At 47.4% G+C, this 16,712-nt stretch overlaps 1 protein-coding gene across 12 annotated transcripts in view; it reads right to left on the reverse strand.

Moving 5' to 3' along the window:
• tenm4 (teneurin transmembrane protein 4) overlaps positions 1-16,712 on the reverse strand; it is a 163,276-nt gene that overhangs the window by 40,376 nt on the left and 106,188 nt on the right. For all 12 annotated transcript variants that reach the window (XM_052078334.1, XM_052078335.1, XM_052078331.1 and 9 more), the window contains 4 exons: positions 10,428-10,547; positions 6,824-7,085; positions 2,681-2,948; positions 2,174-2,317 (listed from right to left, as the gene is read on the reverse strand). In XM_052078334.1, coding sequence (XP_051934294.1) covers positions 2,174-2,317; positions 2,681-2,948; positions 6,824-7,085; positions 10,428-10,547 — 794 coding nt within the window. The remainder of the gene's footprint in view (positions 1-2,173; positions 2,318-2,680; positions 2,949-6,823; positions 7,086-10,427; positions 10,548-16,712) is intronic.

Below are 16,712 nucleotides of genomic sequence, written 5' to 3' on the forward strand. Positions count from 1 at the left end.
TTGATTTGTGTGGAGTTTGCATGTTCTCCCCGTGGGTTTTCTCCGGGTGCTCCGGTTTCCTCCCACATTCCAAAAACATGCAAGCAATGCAAGCAAAACTGCCACATTCAAGTGGCTCACTTATTTCGGGAATGTGTTCTTTCCTTCTTTTTGTTTGTTTGTTTGTTTGTTTTGTTTTTCTTGGGCGGGGGGCAGGCAAAAGAAGAAAAAAAATTTGACCCAAATAATTTCTACAAAGGGTGGCCCGGTAGTCCAGTGGTTAGCACGTCGGCTTCACAGTGCAGAGGTACCGGGTTCGATTCCAGCTCCGGCCTCCCTGTGTGGAGTTTGCATGTTCTCCCCGGGCCTGCGTGGGTTTTCTCCGGGTGCTCCGGTTTCCTCCCACATTCCAAAAACATGCGTGGCAGGCTGATTGAACACTCTAAATTGTCCCTAGGTGTGAGTGTGAGCGTGGATGGTTGTTCGTCTCTGTGTGCCCTGTGATTGGCTGAGAACCGATTCAGGGTGTCCCCCGCCTACTGCCCGAAGACAGCTGGGATAGGCTTCAGCACCCCCCATGACCCTAGTGAGGATTTTTTTAAACATAATTAAAATAAAAAATTATGAAATGGGTTAAAGATGAACAACAATCAAACCACTATAGATGAAAACTACCTTTTACTTGAAGTGATGCATCACAACTAAGGGACAAAAATGTTTGCATGTCAGGGAGGAGTTAAGTTTTATGCTTTCAACTCCCAATATTGGCGATTCTGCAAAAATTTACAGGAGGCGTCCATTACTCACATTTTTCTTTTATTTTTGGGCTATGAGCCCTGCGTTTACTCTTCAGATCTCGTCTTGGCAACTTAATGACAACATGATCGCAAAGAGCCTCCTTCAGTGCGATCCATAAGCTCCCGTTTGAAATGCACAAAGCGTGAGTGGTCTGAGCGGAGCAACGTTCGGTCCATCAAGCGAGGATCTAGCCGAGCATCCTCTACCCGGGGCGTGATTAAATCTCGCGACGGCTTCCACGAGCGAGCTGTCGGCAATTAAATTAGGCTCGATTCTGAAAACGATGAGGCAAGGAAGTGAGGGGGGGAGGCGGGGTGGGATTCCGCCGCCCTCCTATTCCCACTCGCCGTGACAGATCAAAGCTTCCCGAGCACTTTTCCTCATCAGCACGCCTCATCTCATCTCCTACGATGAGGCTCCTGCGCACACCAAGCGGGACCCCTCGCTCGTGACAGACCGGAACTTTCTTCTCGCTTCATCCACTTTTCAAGTGCCATTTGGCAGAAATGGAAAAAAAAATGACCCCGTGGGTGGCGAAGGAAAAAAAAATGGACAGCGGTAATACGCAGCATATAAAAATGTATGAAAGGAGCTACGTGTTGCGGTAGGGAGTAGAATATGTGTCGCAATTGTGAGAAAAGATGACACAGCCGGGGGCAGAGAAGGGAGGGGTGAGCAGTTACGCACTGAGGAGGAGGGACGGAGCAGGACGAAAGACACCTTGCATGGGTGTGTTTTTGCTTGGTTGATTAACATGCATTGCAAAAAAAAACACGATTTAAATGGATTTAGTGGGGACTAGTTAACCCCAAGGACAAAATCTGTAAGCCACTGGTCGGTTCGAAAACTAGATCACAAGGACACTCTGAATTAATACAAAATTTACAGCAGAAAAAAATGTTGACATTTATTTATTTTAATTTAACACGGAACATGTTTCTCAACGTAGCAAAACTTCCATAATTTGTTTAAAAAAATTAAATCAATTGCGGGTTTTTTTTCCCCCCACTAAATATTTTTCCGAAAAAGGAGATTTTATTGCTCTAATTTAATTCAACATCATTTCAGTCCAGTGACAGACCTTCAAACTTCACACACAATTTCTAATGAAATTGCTTTTTTTTTTTAAAGTACAAAAATGTTCTTTGAAATGTCAGATTATTTTTTCAAAAAATAATCTGTAAAATAATCACAAAAAAATCCAAAATAATCCAAAAATATAATACCCCCACACCCACCCCTCAACTGTTATCTTAAATCTCATACGAATAACAATTTTAGCCACGTTGCATTGTCTCCTACGGGTTCGTGGGCGGCCGTAGGCGTGCATCAAAAAAGACCCCCCCCCACCCCACCAGAATACAACACCGTAAAAGGGATTTCAACGTTGACTCACCGCTCTGTATATTCAAAGCGTGGTGCTTGTCGACGGTCCAGCCGCCCAGCTTGGAGGCCAAGCTCTCGTATCCCTGCAGAACGGCCGTCCTCTTCTCCCACAAGATCAGGTCGGGACATGATTCATATTCGAAACCCACAGACACTAAAAACAACAAAGGCAGGTTACCGCATGACAACCTGCACTGGAAACCCTCTCGACAAGAGCGGCTACTGCGGTGGCGTGCGAGCGACCGCAGCGCATCTCGCCGGGTGTCCTCTAATTGCTTATAAAACTGTTTATGTACCATAGGAGTTATTCTCCCAATATAGTCCAAGGTCACTGATTTGTCCCATCGGAAATAAAGGAAATGATCTGTTGCCGGGTAAAACTCTCACCATCAAAAAGCTTATATTAAATGTATAGGAACATTTAAACATATTTTTTCATTCAGCAATCACATTAAATTTCTCGTCTACTCTTTTGGGAACCGTCAATTTTGAAACGGTGAAATTGAGCAAAACTGACCAAAAGCTTCGGACAGGCCGTAGACCTTCTGGCTGTAGACGTCGGTCTTGTCCCACACAAAGTCGTAGAGGAGGTCGGGCCCTGCGGGGAAGGACTTCCTGAAGAGCCGGCCCTCCACCGCCACCATGAGGTGCACCTTCATCAGGTTGAACGGGATGGCGGCGTGGGTCAGCGTCACCCTCAGGATGGACTTGTAACCCGCCGTCCTGCTGCTCAGGTAGCCCAGCTTCATGTCCGTACCCGGGATGGGAACTTCCTCTTGCAGCGTCTAGCAAAAGCAAAACGAACGACATGGCCTTTGACACTTTCAGGGACAGCGGGCACTACAGTGGTGTCACCTTTTCCGAGGTGGTGGTGGACCCCAAAAAGCAGGCGGGAGAGAGGAGCAGGGTGTATTTGAAGAAGTGTATTGATAAAACACGGAAAACTAAATCCTAAGCAAACAAAGTCCAAAGTAGCAAACAAAAATCGTGATTGAAGATAAAACATAACAGCAACCAAAACATGACTGAAACCAACCCGATTGCGGCAAACAAACAAACATGACAGTAGCAAGAGCAAACGATGACCCAACGCCGAGTGTTCGGGGGAGCCCTAGAGTGCCACCTGGTGGTCCATAAACCAAATCACGACAAGTGGTCAGTTAATTGGGTTATCAGGTTGTAGGTGACCATGATTGGTGCATGAATGGGTTAATATCCAAAAATCTAACGATCAATATTTCTTTGTATTTTTGGGGAGATATTTGGGGGTGGGTGGAGGGCGGGGGGGGGGGGGGGGGGTTGTCCACACCCTTTTCACCATTTTTGTTTTTGTAGAAATTATTCATTCGTTCATTCATTCATCTTCCGAGCCGCTTGATCCTCACTAGGGTCGCGGGGGGTGCAAGTAGGCGGGGGACACCCTGAATCGGTTGCCAGCCAATCGCATGGCACACAGAAACGAACAACCATCCGCACTCACACTCACACCAAGGGACAATTTAGAGCATCCAATCAGCCTGCCACGCATGTTTTTGGAATGTGGGAGGAAACCGGAGCACCCGGAGAAAACCCACGCAGGCCCGGGGAGAACATGCAAACTCCACACAGGGAGGTCGGAGCTGGAATCGAAACCGGTACCTCTGCACTGTGAAGCCCACGTGCTAACCACTGGACTACCGGGCCGCCCTTTGTAGAAATTATTTGGGTCAAATTTTTTTTCTTCTTTTGCCTGCCCCCCCCCCAAGAAAAACAAAACAAACAAACAAACAAAAAGAAGGAAAGAACACATTCCCGAAATAAGTGAGCCACATGAATGTGGCAGTTTTGCTTGCGTTTCAACTGGTCGCAGGTCAAAAAAATCAATTAATCAATAGAAAAACCACCAAATATCAGTTTGACCAACTGACATGAAATTGGGTGGACATGTCAAAACAGGATGCCCCCCCCCAAAAATTATTGTTTTGGGGTGAATTCCAAGACTTGTACTTTAAACATACAGAAGCCCAGACAGATTGACACCAAACACAATCCAAGCCTCCGAGCGGATCACGACAAGCCACCGCAAGACCAACGTGCTGCCACGTGGCCATAAAAGACGGCGTTCAAACCCGCCTGGCCTTTTATTTTGCAACCAACGTCCATTCGTCTTCCCTTCCGCCGCTGACCGGCACAGAGTGCCGCGTATTATTCATAACCTTTCCTCCGAGCAAATCTATGAAGCCGAAACATCAATAGGAGGACAATTACCGAGCGGCATCATAGGCAACCCCGATGAAGGATTTCTTCATTATAGCGCCACTGAATAGTTTTCTGCATCGATTTCAGAAGAGAAAAGTCCTTCATTAACACTGCTGCGTCCTCGCCGTCTCGATGCGACGACGGCACCGCCGCGTTTGCCCTTGGGGCCCGCATATAATATATGGAGTCATAACAAGAGGCCGGGCGGCGACCTGCCCACGTGGCGGGTGGCGTTCGCTCCGCAGCCGAAAGGTCAGCAAGCACCGGTTTATTCCACTCGGCTCTAATTAAGTCACCTTTGCCCACCCGCGCCGCCTCATTTTCGCCAGGCGAGATTTTGCGTAACCATTAAAACAGCGACCCGGCAAAACGCCGGTCAGAGGACGCGGCGGTCGTCGGCGGCGATTGATCCAAATTCGCCCTCGAGAGGAGTGCGGAGCAGAGAATGTGGCCTTCAAAAAGAGGAGCAAAGACAAGGCGGCGGCTAAAAATAAGACTCATAACAAATTCACTGATATGCCATAAATCTTGGGAGGCAATCTGGGAGACGAGATAATTAGAAAAGGGCAAAGAGACGCCTGTTAGACTTTTGAGTCGTGCGCTCGACGCCGAGTTTGCGTGGAAAGGAGGTCAATGGAAACTGATGAAGGCGAGCCTACTTGATCACCATTTTCAACCGAATCGAGACACGATGAAGGACGACGACATCTCTCGACGCCTTTGAATCCCCTCAGAAGAAACGGGATGAAGTGGCTGGGGAGCAGTTATGCCGGTGAGGTGTTACCAAGTAACGCCTTGCCCGAGAGCGGCTGCCATTTTGAGTCACATATCGGAATCCAAAATATGACCAGATCTCATCAGTAAATGTAATAAAGTCAAGTATGATGGGATCGGGTGATCGATGCCCGATCATGTGGGGCGGCAGTGACATCACGTATGGCAAGTTTTCAGCACAATATTTTCAGCAAGTTGATGTCTCACCTGTATGTTACAAATCAATCAGATCAATCAGGATGTATTGTATTGTATTGTAAATAAGGAAGTTTGCTCCATATATTAAATATAGATAGATAGATAGATAGATAGATAGATAGATAGATAGATAGATAGATAGATAGATAGATAGATAGATAGATAGATAGATAGATAGATAGATAGATAGATAGATAGATAGATAGATAGATAGATAGATAGATAGATAGATAGATAGATAGATAGATCTATAATGCCCTATGAGGCCACAAATGACCTTGAAGGTCATTTTGTTCCATTCCAAATTCGCTTTTCCCATCGATATGAATGGAAACGCCATTAATCTGTTCCGAGCACCCCATCCCATCGAAAAAAATAGAATAAAATAAAGATGAATTTCAAATTGTGGCCTCATAATATGACAAAGCCGCGATTTACAAGTATCGCTTATGGTTGTTGGGCTCCCTCTTGTGGTATGTGAAAGAATCACGGCGCAAGAATACTTCAGTCGTATGAACTTTGAAGGACTTGCAATGATGCATTTAATCGTGAGGAAGTGTTTGCTTTTCAACTTTTATGAAGCCATTTGTTTCATCCGCCATTACGTGCTATACATTTTCAGTGCATGAATGTTTTAGTGCAGCTCTATTAAAGCGCAACGTTCATCTGCAGAATGCGACCGTGGCTTACAAGAGCATTCCAGATTCTTGAAGGCACGAAACCTTTAATGTTGGAGTTGATTAATATTTGGTCCTAAGACACGACAGTCATTTCATCTTGCTCGCGCCGGTGTTAAATGGACAGCGAGATCTGGCGGAAGAGGTCGCAGCGCCGCGGTTATAAACAACGAAAACACCCACGACAAAGCTTCTCCATCCATCAACAGCGGCCCTCGACGGTACATTAATGATTGAAACACACATTTTTATTCTCACCGACACGTTCGGCTTGTGTGAGTGAGATATTTCCAGAACATATTCATATATTTTCTGGACAACCGCGTTTAAACCTTTCGGGGATAACGGTTATCAACCTACACGAAAGGGGTAACGACTGCGCAAAAAACAAAAAATAAATGCTAGGCAACCGTGACAACTGACGGCGGCCTCGACGGACGTGACTGAAGCTCACCGTTGTTATTGATGGACGCGTGGCAGCTATCAATCGGGCGACTAAATAAAAATAAGCCATCAAACTAACGAGGACGCAGATTTCGGCGTCAAATATCAACGTGATGCTCGGATGACGCTGGAGACGGGCCAAGTTGCGAAGAAGAGCAATTACACGAGAAAGACGAGGATCGCCGCCGTGACTATTACGCTTGATGAATAGCGCTCAGAGTTTGGCACATGCGTGGGATGAATCATTTGCAGGAGACCCCTGCGTGTGGTTCAGCCTATAGCTGTGGAACAGGAAGGTGTGTGTGTGTGTGTGTGTGTTCTCACGTCACCTGGATTTCGGGGACCACCGTCCCCCTCTCGGCGCAAGAGCCGGCGAAGGCGGTGAGCGGCGCCGGCGACACCACGGGGCTGGGCCGGGCGAAGCTGCTGAGGTCACAGGTGGGGATGTCGTTCACCTCGTGGCGCATGACCACCGTGTCCATGACGAAGAAGCGTCCCCACGGCAACCACAGGGTGTGTTCCTGCGTGATGAACGGCGCGCGCTCAAAGCGCAGCGCCACGGCGATGCCCCCGTCGGTGACCAAGTCAAAACTGAGAAGGCGAGACGGGCATACGCGAGTCATTTTATCTGCTTGAAATGGAAGTCAACATTTTTTTTGATATTGTGTTGGTGGAATGAGAATTTCAGTCAATCATTTGCCCCGTTTTCGACATTCTCGGGGCGCAGCCACTTTGACATTGTGGCGCCCCCTGCTGTCAGCTGAAATATCCAAATAAAGAAACACGGAGACGTCTCAGCTCCCCGGGAAGCCTCCAGTGATGTCGGTGGTTCTTTGCAGAGGATAAAGAATGCATGCAATTCTGCAGATGAGTTCACTACCGCCACCTAGTGTTGGCATTGAACTTTTTTTGCTCAGAAGAGACAGCAAAAAAAAAAAACAACAAATAAATAAATGAAACAGCTGAACGTAATCCCAAATCTTAATTTGACGAATTACGCTCAGCATTGTTTTCAACCTTCGAGAGTATGACGATGAAATGTTCTTCCACCAGAGGGCAGAAGATCCGATTAACAGCTGGAGCCATCCGTTGCCATTCGCCCAACAAAATAGCATCGCATCGTACAGAGAGCCGCATACCGCATAATTCGTTCATAACAATCGCCTTTAAAAAAAATTAACGAATAAACGGCATCGATGAAAATTGTTCATTCTTTAGCCCAAGTTTTACGACGTGTTCTTCCAGAGCTCCGACCTCGTTTGCGGGCGCTCGCGAGTGTGCGTGACAAAGAGCTAGAAAGCGCCATCGATCCCTCCGACGGAGGCGGTCCACTCCAGCATCCGTCTAAAAGCCCCGACGTGCAAACCCATCTACTCGGCCGCATTATCGGGTCTGCGCCTTCGGATGCAATGCGTCCAGTAAGCGGTTCGCCGTCTGGTGTGCGCGCGTGATTGCCGTCCCGCGCGCTACTCGTCACTTCCCGCCGAGAGCCGATTAGCACCTGCTCACCCCCCCCCCTCCCCCCGGGACACGCTTGTAAGCGCAGCGGGCGGCCGCGCAGAAGAAGAAAGCGGCCTGGTCATTAAAAGTACAGGTGGGCCCTCTTTTGGAGTGGGCGGGGGGGAGGGGGCTGGGGGTGGGGGGGTCGACAAACACTTTTTGGGCAGGTGGCGACGGGCGGCCATGGATGCGAGGGTTTCGCTGGGCGCGATCAAACATGACAACGGCCTCAAAGACGTGCGAGGGATTTGATCGAGCCGCCATCTTTTGAGGGTGTGCCCGAAACGTAAAAAAAATTATAATTGTCATCATTAATGAGCATTTCTTGAATGTATGCGGCACCTAAACAAAGAAACCGCCCCCCCCCCCAAAAAAAAAAACATTTCTTTTGACGACAGAAAACTTTCCGGGCTCGGACAATAAAGAAGGCATGATTGAAATGAATCTCGACAGCTTCCCCATTTCTAAGTGGCTGAACAGGTGCGTTTCTGATTTCACGCTGCACTGAGCCTGTTTACAGGGATTGCAGTAGGGAATGCTCGTGGTGGTGGTGGTGGGGGGGGGGGGGTTGCCCGCGGAAACGTGGGGGCATGTTTACAGCAAGGAAAAGCAAGGGAGATTGAGGAGTGTTTACACTTACCTCTGAGAGAAGCACATAGAATTTTTTTTTGGGGGGGGGGGGGGAAGGGCAAATGTAGTGAGGAAAAATGCACACAATGGGGGGGGGAAACGAGATGAAGGAAGGCGGCGTCACAGAAAGCAAAGACGAGGTCTGACAGGAAAAGAATTCAAGGCCAAAGCAGATTAAGAGGAGAGTTGATGATGAGGGATGTCGATGAAAGGCGGCCGAGAAGGCTCAAGAGCGGACGCCCCCCCCCCCCCCCACCCCCCACCCCTCGACACCCGGCAAGTGATAAAAATGTCAGCAGGAAGTGGAGCACGTTTCGGGACACGACAGCCGTCCGTCACTCTTCTCAGCCACAAAATGAGGGGCCCGTCCCGTTCGTTACGAATACACGTGTGCACTATAATGGACCTCGGTTTGCGACCTGGAATGCCCCCCCCCGCCTCCAAAACCAATCACCGTTGGATTTCCTTCACATCGATTCAACGTCAACATTTAGTCGCGAAAATCCGTAAAATGTCTCCGCGCGGGTGCGTGTAAATCCCCCCATAAAAGCCGGAATGATTTACATGTCAAGATGCTAGCACAACATCATTTCACATCGCATTTTTTTTTGTGTGTGCGAGGGGCCGGGTGAAAGGGGGGGGGCTTAAAAATAATTAACCTGCTGATTTTTTTTTGATTACTTGATGATTCAGAAAAAAAAAACATTTTAGCCAAATTTCCTGTTGATTAATATTTTGTCCTCTGGCATTTGCTTAACTTCACAACATTGGGGAAGGTGTGTGTGTGTGTGTGGGGGGGGGGGTCGTCGTGAAATGTCTCCGCGCGGGTGCGTGTAAATCCCCCCATAAAAGCCGGAATGATTTACATGTCAAGATGACAGCACAACATCGCATTTTTTTTTGTGTGTGCGAGGGGCCGGGTGAAAGGGGGGGGGGGGGGTGTTTTAAAAATAATTAACCTGCTGATTTTTTGGGGGGGGGATTACTTGATGATTCAGAGAAAAAAAAAAATTACCCAAATTTCCTGTTGATTAATATTTTGTCCTGTTTGCTTAACTTCACAACATGGGGGAAGGTATGTGTGTGGGGGGGGGGGGCATTTAAAATGCTATTTTCTTTGTTTTACGTGTTAATGAATGCAAAAACTTAAAAAAAGAAGCCAAGTTAAAAAAAAAAACAATCGGACCGTTTCCCCCCCCCCCTCTTGCAGATCTTCGACAATTTTAAGAGCAAATATCGTCTGATCAAATCCACATGCAGATTAATCTCCCGTGAATGTCAGCCTGGCGGTTTCCCGTGTAATCCCGCCGCTCGTTGAACAAAACACTTGCTGACGGACGACGCTATAATCTCAGCAGTCAGATTAGGATTACTAGTCCTTTACTAGAACGGCTAACATGCCGGAACCAAAGTGAGAAAATTGTACGTTGAAGCGCATATCAAACGCATGTGCGCCGCCGTCGCCGCCGCAAATGAAATCTTTCGCTTAAAGCCACCCAAAAAGCAGCGCTGGCGAATAAACAAGGTCCATCTGCGCCGCGCGGTCCATAACTTGCTGGCTTTGAATTGGCATATTTTGATTCCCTTCTCCTCTCGCCCGCTGCAACTGAAGCGTAACTTACGAGCTAGCACCAGAAGGGCTTTTGTTTGATGTCTCCGGGAATTGCGCCCGGCGCTCACCAAAATTGGAAAGCGTGAGGCAGATCAATGGCGGCCGCTCGAGCATCTCGAGAACGTAGACGTGTTTGACTTGAGGCGGGGTTGGGGGGGTGGGGGGGGGGGGTAAGCGCCCCCCCCGCTTACCTTCCATCCTGTCTGGTGACGGTGTAGCCGAACGCCGGCTTGTTGATGAAGCTGATGTTGACGCCCACCAGCGGCGTTCCGTCCGAGGTCACCACTTGTCCGCGGATGACGCAGGCGTGCCTGCGCCGGGAGTGGAAAAAAAGTGCGGCGAGGTCACTACGGGGACGACTAATTGTACCTCATGCTTAATGATGGCCAAAGAATAATTCGCCCGCTCCGTAAACGAGGACAAGTGTGTTGAATTAAACAGGGGGGGCACGGCAAAGATGAGTGTATTGTTGGATGATGCGTCACTACCGAGCCGAAAGACCACCGTGGGGATGAATCAACGTCTTTCCAGCTCAGGCAAACAAATGAACGGAATCATAAAATGTACTCTAAAGCACACGGGCCGCCTGAAGGTGGCGCTGTTCCGTATAAACGGCAGAGTAGCAGCTGTGTTGAAAGCGGTTGTCCCTGTACAAAACATTCATTCATCTTCCGTACCGCTTGATCCTCACTAGGGTCGCGGGGGGTGCTGGAGCCCATCCCAGCCGTCTCCGGGCAGTAGGCAGGGGACACCCTGAATCGGTTGCCAGCCAATCGCAGGGCACACAGAGACGAACAACCATCCACGCTCACACTCACACCTAGGGACAATTTAGAGTGTTCAATCAGCCTGCCACGCATGTTTTTTTTTTTGGAATGTGGGAGGAAACCGGAGCACCCGGAGAAAACCCACGCAGGCCCGGGGAGAACATGCAAACTCCACACAGGGAGGCCGGAGCTGGAATCGAACCCGGTACCTCTGCACTGTGAAGCCGACATGCTAACCACTGGACTACCGGGCCGCCCCTGTAGAAAACAAGTATTTCAAATACCAAAAGCCTTGCTGATCCGACTTGGGGCCCATACTGCCGTATGAAACAGTATCTGGCTTTTGTTATGTTCTGCATGGAAGACAAAAAAACAAAACAAAAAAAAAAAACACAAATGTTTTCTATTCGAGCGTTGATGCTGGAGATGTGTGATAGAACGACTCACGGTAGCATATGAAAAGAAAACACTGTACAAAATAAAGCAATCAAGCACAACAACAACAACAAAAAAAAACCCCCCAAACACCTCCATCCATGTCTCGGAGGGCTTTTTTTTCCTTTTCTTCCCTGAGCTGAAGCGATAATGAGATAAGAAAGCTTTCGTTAGCTTTTTTGTTTTTTTTTGTTGCTCTAATTAAAAAAAAAAAGCGAGACTTATCTTTCTCATTGCGACGGAAACAATAAAGAGAGCAGATTGCCAGACTTGCTTGGCTGCTTATCAAGACTCGGGAGCCTCCACCTGGACACACGCCGAACGCGATCCAACCATCGATTGGCGGCCAGCAGTGGGCCAAAGTAACAAAGTACAAATAATTACTCTATTGTCCGAGTCGGCTTGTGTACCTGTGACGTTAGACGTACATAGCGAAAAAGTCAACTGCAGTTGAGAATTTTGAGCCGGCCTCGTCGCGGGAGCTTGGGTTTGGGTTGCTTTGCTGAAACTATTTTGGAATATCTATTAAATTTATTAAAAATAAAAAAATTAATCCCTCATTAGCGAGTTTTTGACTCCTGGTACAGAGTGTGAGTGCATTTGCCACCTTCGAGCGGGCAGTCGTCCAAATATCACGTCTTCCTTGATCAATTCTGAGCTGGCGCGGTACGGGAGTACCTGCTCGTTGGTCAGCGATAGTTCTTGGCCCAAAACAAAAACATTCCCTGGACATAAGGTTATTTTTAAGAGAGGTTTGGGTCTTAAATATTGCCACAAAGCGGAAACAATTAAGAGCGGCGTGGTAGCGTCCGCCCTACAACATGTCCTTACTAGAGGCAAGATCATTCACTTGCTACTTTGCGGTTCCCCAGAAACCTGCCACTATGTTAATTAGACTGGCTCTCCTTCAGCAGACCTTGGCTGTCCAACCGCCGCACAGTAAACAAGCGAGCAGATAGCGCCGCAAATACGTCCAAAGCGGCTGTATTTGCACAGAATTACCGCCAGAGTTAACCCGGCGTTGTCATGCGATCATTATTCACAGCGGCAGTTTATTTTGTGGGCAATCGTGGCGGGTTGTCTTTCCGGGTGCGTGAAAGTGGAACTATCGCCTTGCCGCCCGCCCGCCCGCGCCCCACAAAAAGATTTTGTGGGGCGCTCCTCCTCGTCAAGACAAAAGATTTCAATATTGACGTCAAACAGAGCCCAGAGAAGGAGACGCTGAAGGAGCGTGAAGAGATCGGGTTGAAGTCGCTTGAAGGCCTTTTGCAGATTATCTCACGGGCGGAGAATGTAAACAAAAGAGTTCGCAATTTGGGCCCACTGATCCAGGAGCTGGATCGATAAGAGAATGGAATGAGTTCATCGTTGAAGTACCAGGTGGGAAATGGACAAAAATGAGCCTAAAATGGCCGCTTGAAATCAAAATGGCACGCTTCCCGCGTCTTGCACCGCAGGCTTTGAAGAATAATTCTTCTGCCCACTCACGATAGTCTACCAAATACGATGTTGCTGAATGAAATGTTTGGTCAAAATCAAATCTTATCAGTCACCTCCAAAAATGTTCAAAAATACCCATGTCAAAATACAGGAATAACTTCCATTGTGTTTTTTGGGGGCTCCTAACAATTATTTTTATTATTTTAATTTAGAAAGGGCGGCCCGGTAGCCCAGTGGTTAGCACGTCGGCTTCACAGTGCAGAGGTACCGGGTTCGATTCCAGCTCCGGCCTCCCTGTGCGGAGTTTGCATGTTCTCCCCGGGCCTGCGTGGGTTTTCTCCGGGTGCTCCGGTTTCCTCCCACATTCCAAAAATATGCATGGCAGGCTGATTGGACGCTCTAAATTGTCCCTAGGTGTGATTGTGAGTGCGGATGGTTGTTTTTCTCTGTGTGCCCTGCGATTGGCTGGCAACCGATTGAGGGTGTCCCCCGCCTACTGCCCGAAGACAGCTGGGATGGGCTCCAGCACCCCCCGCGACCCTAGTGAGGATCAAGCGGCTCGGAAGATGAATGAATGAATGAATAATTTAGAAAGTATCATTCACATGCCATGCATGTCAACTGGAGTACCCAAAGAAAACCCACAAAGGGAGACCATGCAAACTCCACACAGGAAGGACGCAACGCGGCAGTTCATGAGACATTTTTGTGGGTCTTCTCACGACAGATATTCCTATGAAATTTCACGTGGCGATCTTAAACTGGCTTTGGGGGCTGTTTCGTTTATTTTATTCAATAAATGGAGTATGGGAATATCCCCAAATTGGCAATTTATTTGGCCTGACAATAATAACCACGACGGAATGAAACAATTTCAAGAGGGCCGTCACGGCGTACAATGAACACGACGACGACTTATTACAATGGTGAAAAAAAAACAAAAAACGTTTACTCGAGCCTGCGGAGAAGAAACACAACAAGAGGCGGTAATGGCCTGATGCTAATAACGGCTCTACTGGGTATCAATCTCTCCCAACGGCCGTCCCTTTTTCACTCTTTCATCCAATATCTGCCATTGACGACGCTGCTCACTGGAAAAAAAAAAAACCTAAAACCTTTTAAATACACATTAAATCTGATAACAAATCGTTTTTCACATTGAAACGAACTGAAATGCCTTCAATCCGTTCCGGCCTCGCCCCAAAACGCCACCATTTTCTATAATGCGTCTCTAATTTGAGGAAAATGGCACCGAATTACATTAAAAGAAAAAAAAAAAGAGTAAAATATTACATGAGGAAATGTCAGGAAAAAAAGTAGGATTGTTTTACAAACTAGTAACGCACACTAAGCCACGCCCCTAAAAGCTACACATTGGTCTTGGGCAAGTCTTGATCTGGGATTCAGCGCAAATCTACTTTACAGTGCTTCGTAGAAGACCAAAGAAGAACTTCTTTGTCAGTGAAAAATGAAGCGGTAGTCATGGCAACCATCATTTGGCTTCCTAATACCGCAACAAACATTTACAGCACCAAAAGGTACAAGAATTTCCCAGGATTCCACCTTTGGCCAAAATGTGACACAAGATTCTGGTTCGGGTAAGTCATTCATTCATTCATTCATTCATTCATCTTCGGAGCCGCTTGATCCTCACTAGGGTCGCGGGGGGTGCTGGAGCCTATCCCAGCTGTCTCCGGGCAGTAGGCGGGGGACACCCTGAATCGGTTGCCAGCCGGGCACAATCGCAGGGCACACAGAAACGAACAACCATTCGCACTCACACTCACACCTAGGGACAATTTAGAGTGTTCAATCAGCCTGCCACGCATGTTTTTGGAATGTGGGAGGAAACCGGAGCACCCGGAGAAAACCCACACAGGCCCGGGGAGAACAAGCAAACTCCACACAGGGAGGCCAGAGCTGGAATCGAACCCGGTACTTCTGCACTGTGAAGCCGACGTGCTAACCACTGGACTACCGGGCCGCCTTCGGGTAAGTCATTTTAAACTAAAAAGTAAAAGGTTCAAACGTAGTTAGGTGTGAAAAATTTGCCGTCATTTTTTGGTCCCTGGTCCTGACTTCATTCTTTTCTTCTCAGTTTGCTCAGCTCAGTTTTTGCAGTGTTCTACTCCCTCGCAAAGTGGGGGGGTGTCCCTATTTACTATTCCATCCGGAGTTCACGGTTGCTGTCTCCCTTGTATCGCGTGTCACACCGGAAAGAGAGTGGAGGAGCTTTTATGCAGTGGCAGCCACTTCATTGGGTGACACCTCTGCAGCTTCTTGCGGTGGCAAACATCAGAGGGCGGCGAGCTCCGACATGTCTACGAGGAAGCGGTTAGGTGGGATCAATGGAAAGATGATCGGCTGACCGGCCGCATCAGGAAAGGTGCCCGGAGCCCATCTGAAGCCCCCGAACGCACTGTCATAACCGCTCACTTCTGTCAGCAGGGGGGTGCAGGGGGAAACGAACACCAGGCATGAATAATAGATTGTCACTGATATTTTTAGGTGAGTTTCCATTCTCGCAGCTCATCTCTGGATTCTTCACTTTTTACTTATTTATGGCCACCGCTTCTGCTACTTCTTCGTTTGCTTCCTCGCTCGTCCGGCGGAGACCAAATGCTGAGTGCTTGTTGACAGCTGGAGGAGAAAATGTCAAGGGGCTGGTGGTGGGCTTGGTGTCGCCGTGTTTCTCGTACACACGTAGCTTCACAAAGAAGCGTCGGGGTTTCTGATGGAAGCACGAATGCTAATGCTAATGCTAATGCTAAAAAAAATTGCAAACACAAACCCCTGCATTTCACAAGAACTGGCACTCCCAGTTGATGTTTGAGGTCAAAGTAAACCTAAAACAAAGGGAATTCTACTTTGTGTCCTTAAAACAGGGGTCTCCAACGTGGTGCCCGCGAGCACCAGGTAGCCCGTGAGGACCACACCAGTCGCCCGCCAGTGCTAGGATTGTGATTTGCTCGTAGAAATTATGATTTAAAAATGCAAACATGGGCAGTATTATAGATTCTATAGCTACCTATTTAGCTATCTAACTAGCTAGCTACAGTATATATCTAGCTAGCTAATGTTCTAATATTATTAAATGTAATTTGTACAAATGTTATTTCAGACGTGTATCAATTTGGTAGCCCTTCACACAATCAGGACACATGAAGTAGCTCTCACTCTCAAAAAGTTTGGTGACCCCTGCCTTAAAACAACCACTTAGCTTATTCTTCGAGAACTGCTAGCGCTGCGCTGTGCCAAAATAGCGTTAAAGCAAGAGAATAAAGGAAACCCTGGGATATATTTTTGGGTTACGCTGCTTAATAGAATCAAAAATTATTTCGAGGACTACAAAATAAAAATCAGCCCCAGAAAATAGTTTCAGCTGTCAACGTAAAATTTGGTGGACAGGTTTGGTACAAAGGAGCGATTTTGGGAGAATTTGTGTCCTCGTACTTTGTTGAACTCCTATTAAAGGAACTCCCCAAAATGAGCTCCAATTGGAATTAAGAGATTGGCATTTCACTCACCATAGATTTAGGTCAATAAATATATTTTTTAAGGCAATTAAAAACATTTGTTTGAGTGCCAGAAACAAAAACGGGTTACCTCTGTGCTGCGAAAAATGATTTTGAAATATGTGTATGAGTTGTCTCATACAGTACAGTAAGTAAAAAAATAAAACTAAAAATAGTGACGTTTCAAGCCATGACCTTTACCGTCAGAAAATAACAACACGCAGCGGTGTTTGTTTTCATGACACGATTATAAAAAAAAAAAATGCTAATAGCAATGTCAAAAAATGTGATATTGTTGACTTCTTTTTTCAGATGTGAT

The sequence above is a fragment of the Hippocampus zosterae genome, chromosome 10 (genome assembly GCF_025434085.1).
Source record: "Hippocampus zosterae strain Florida chromosome 10, ASM2543408v3, whole genome shotgun sequence".
Classification (NCBI taxonomy): Eukaryota; Metazoa; Chordata; class Actinopteri; order Syngnathiformes; family Syngnathidae; genus Hippocampus; species Hippocampus zosterae.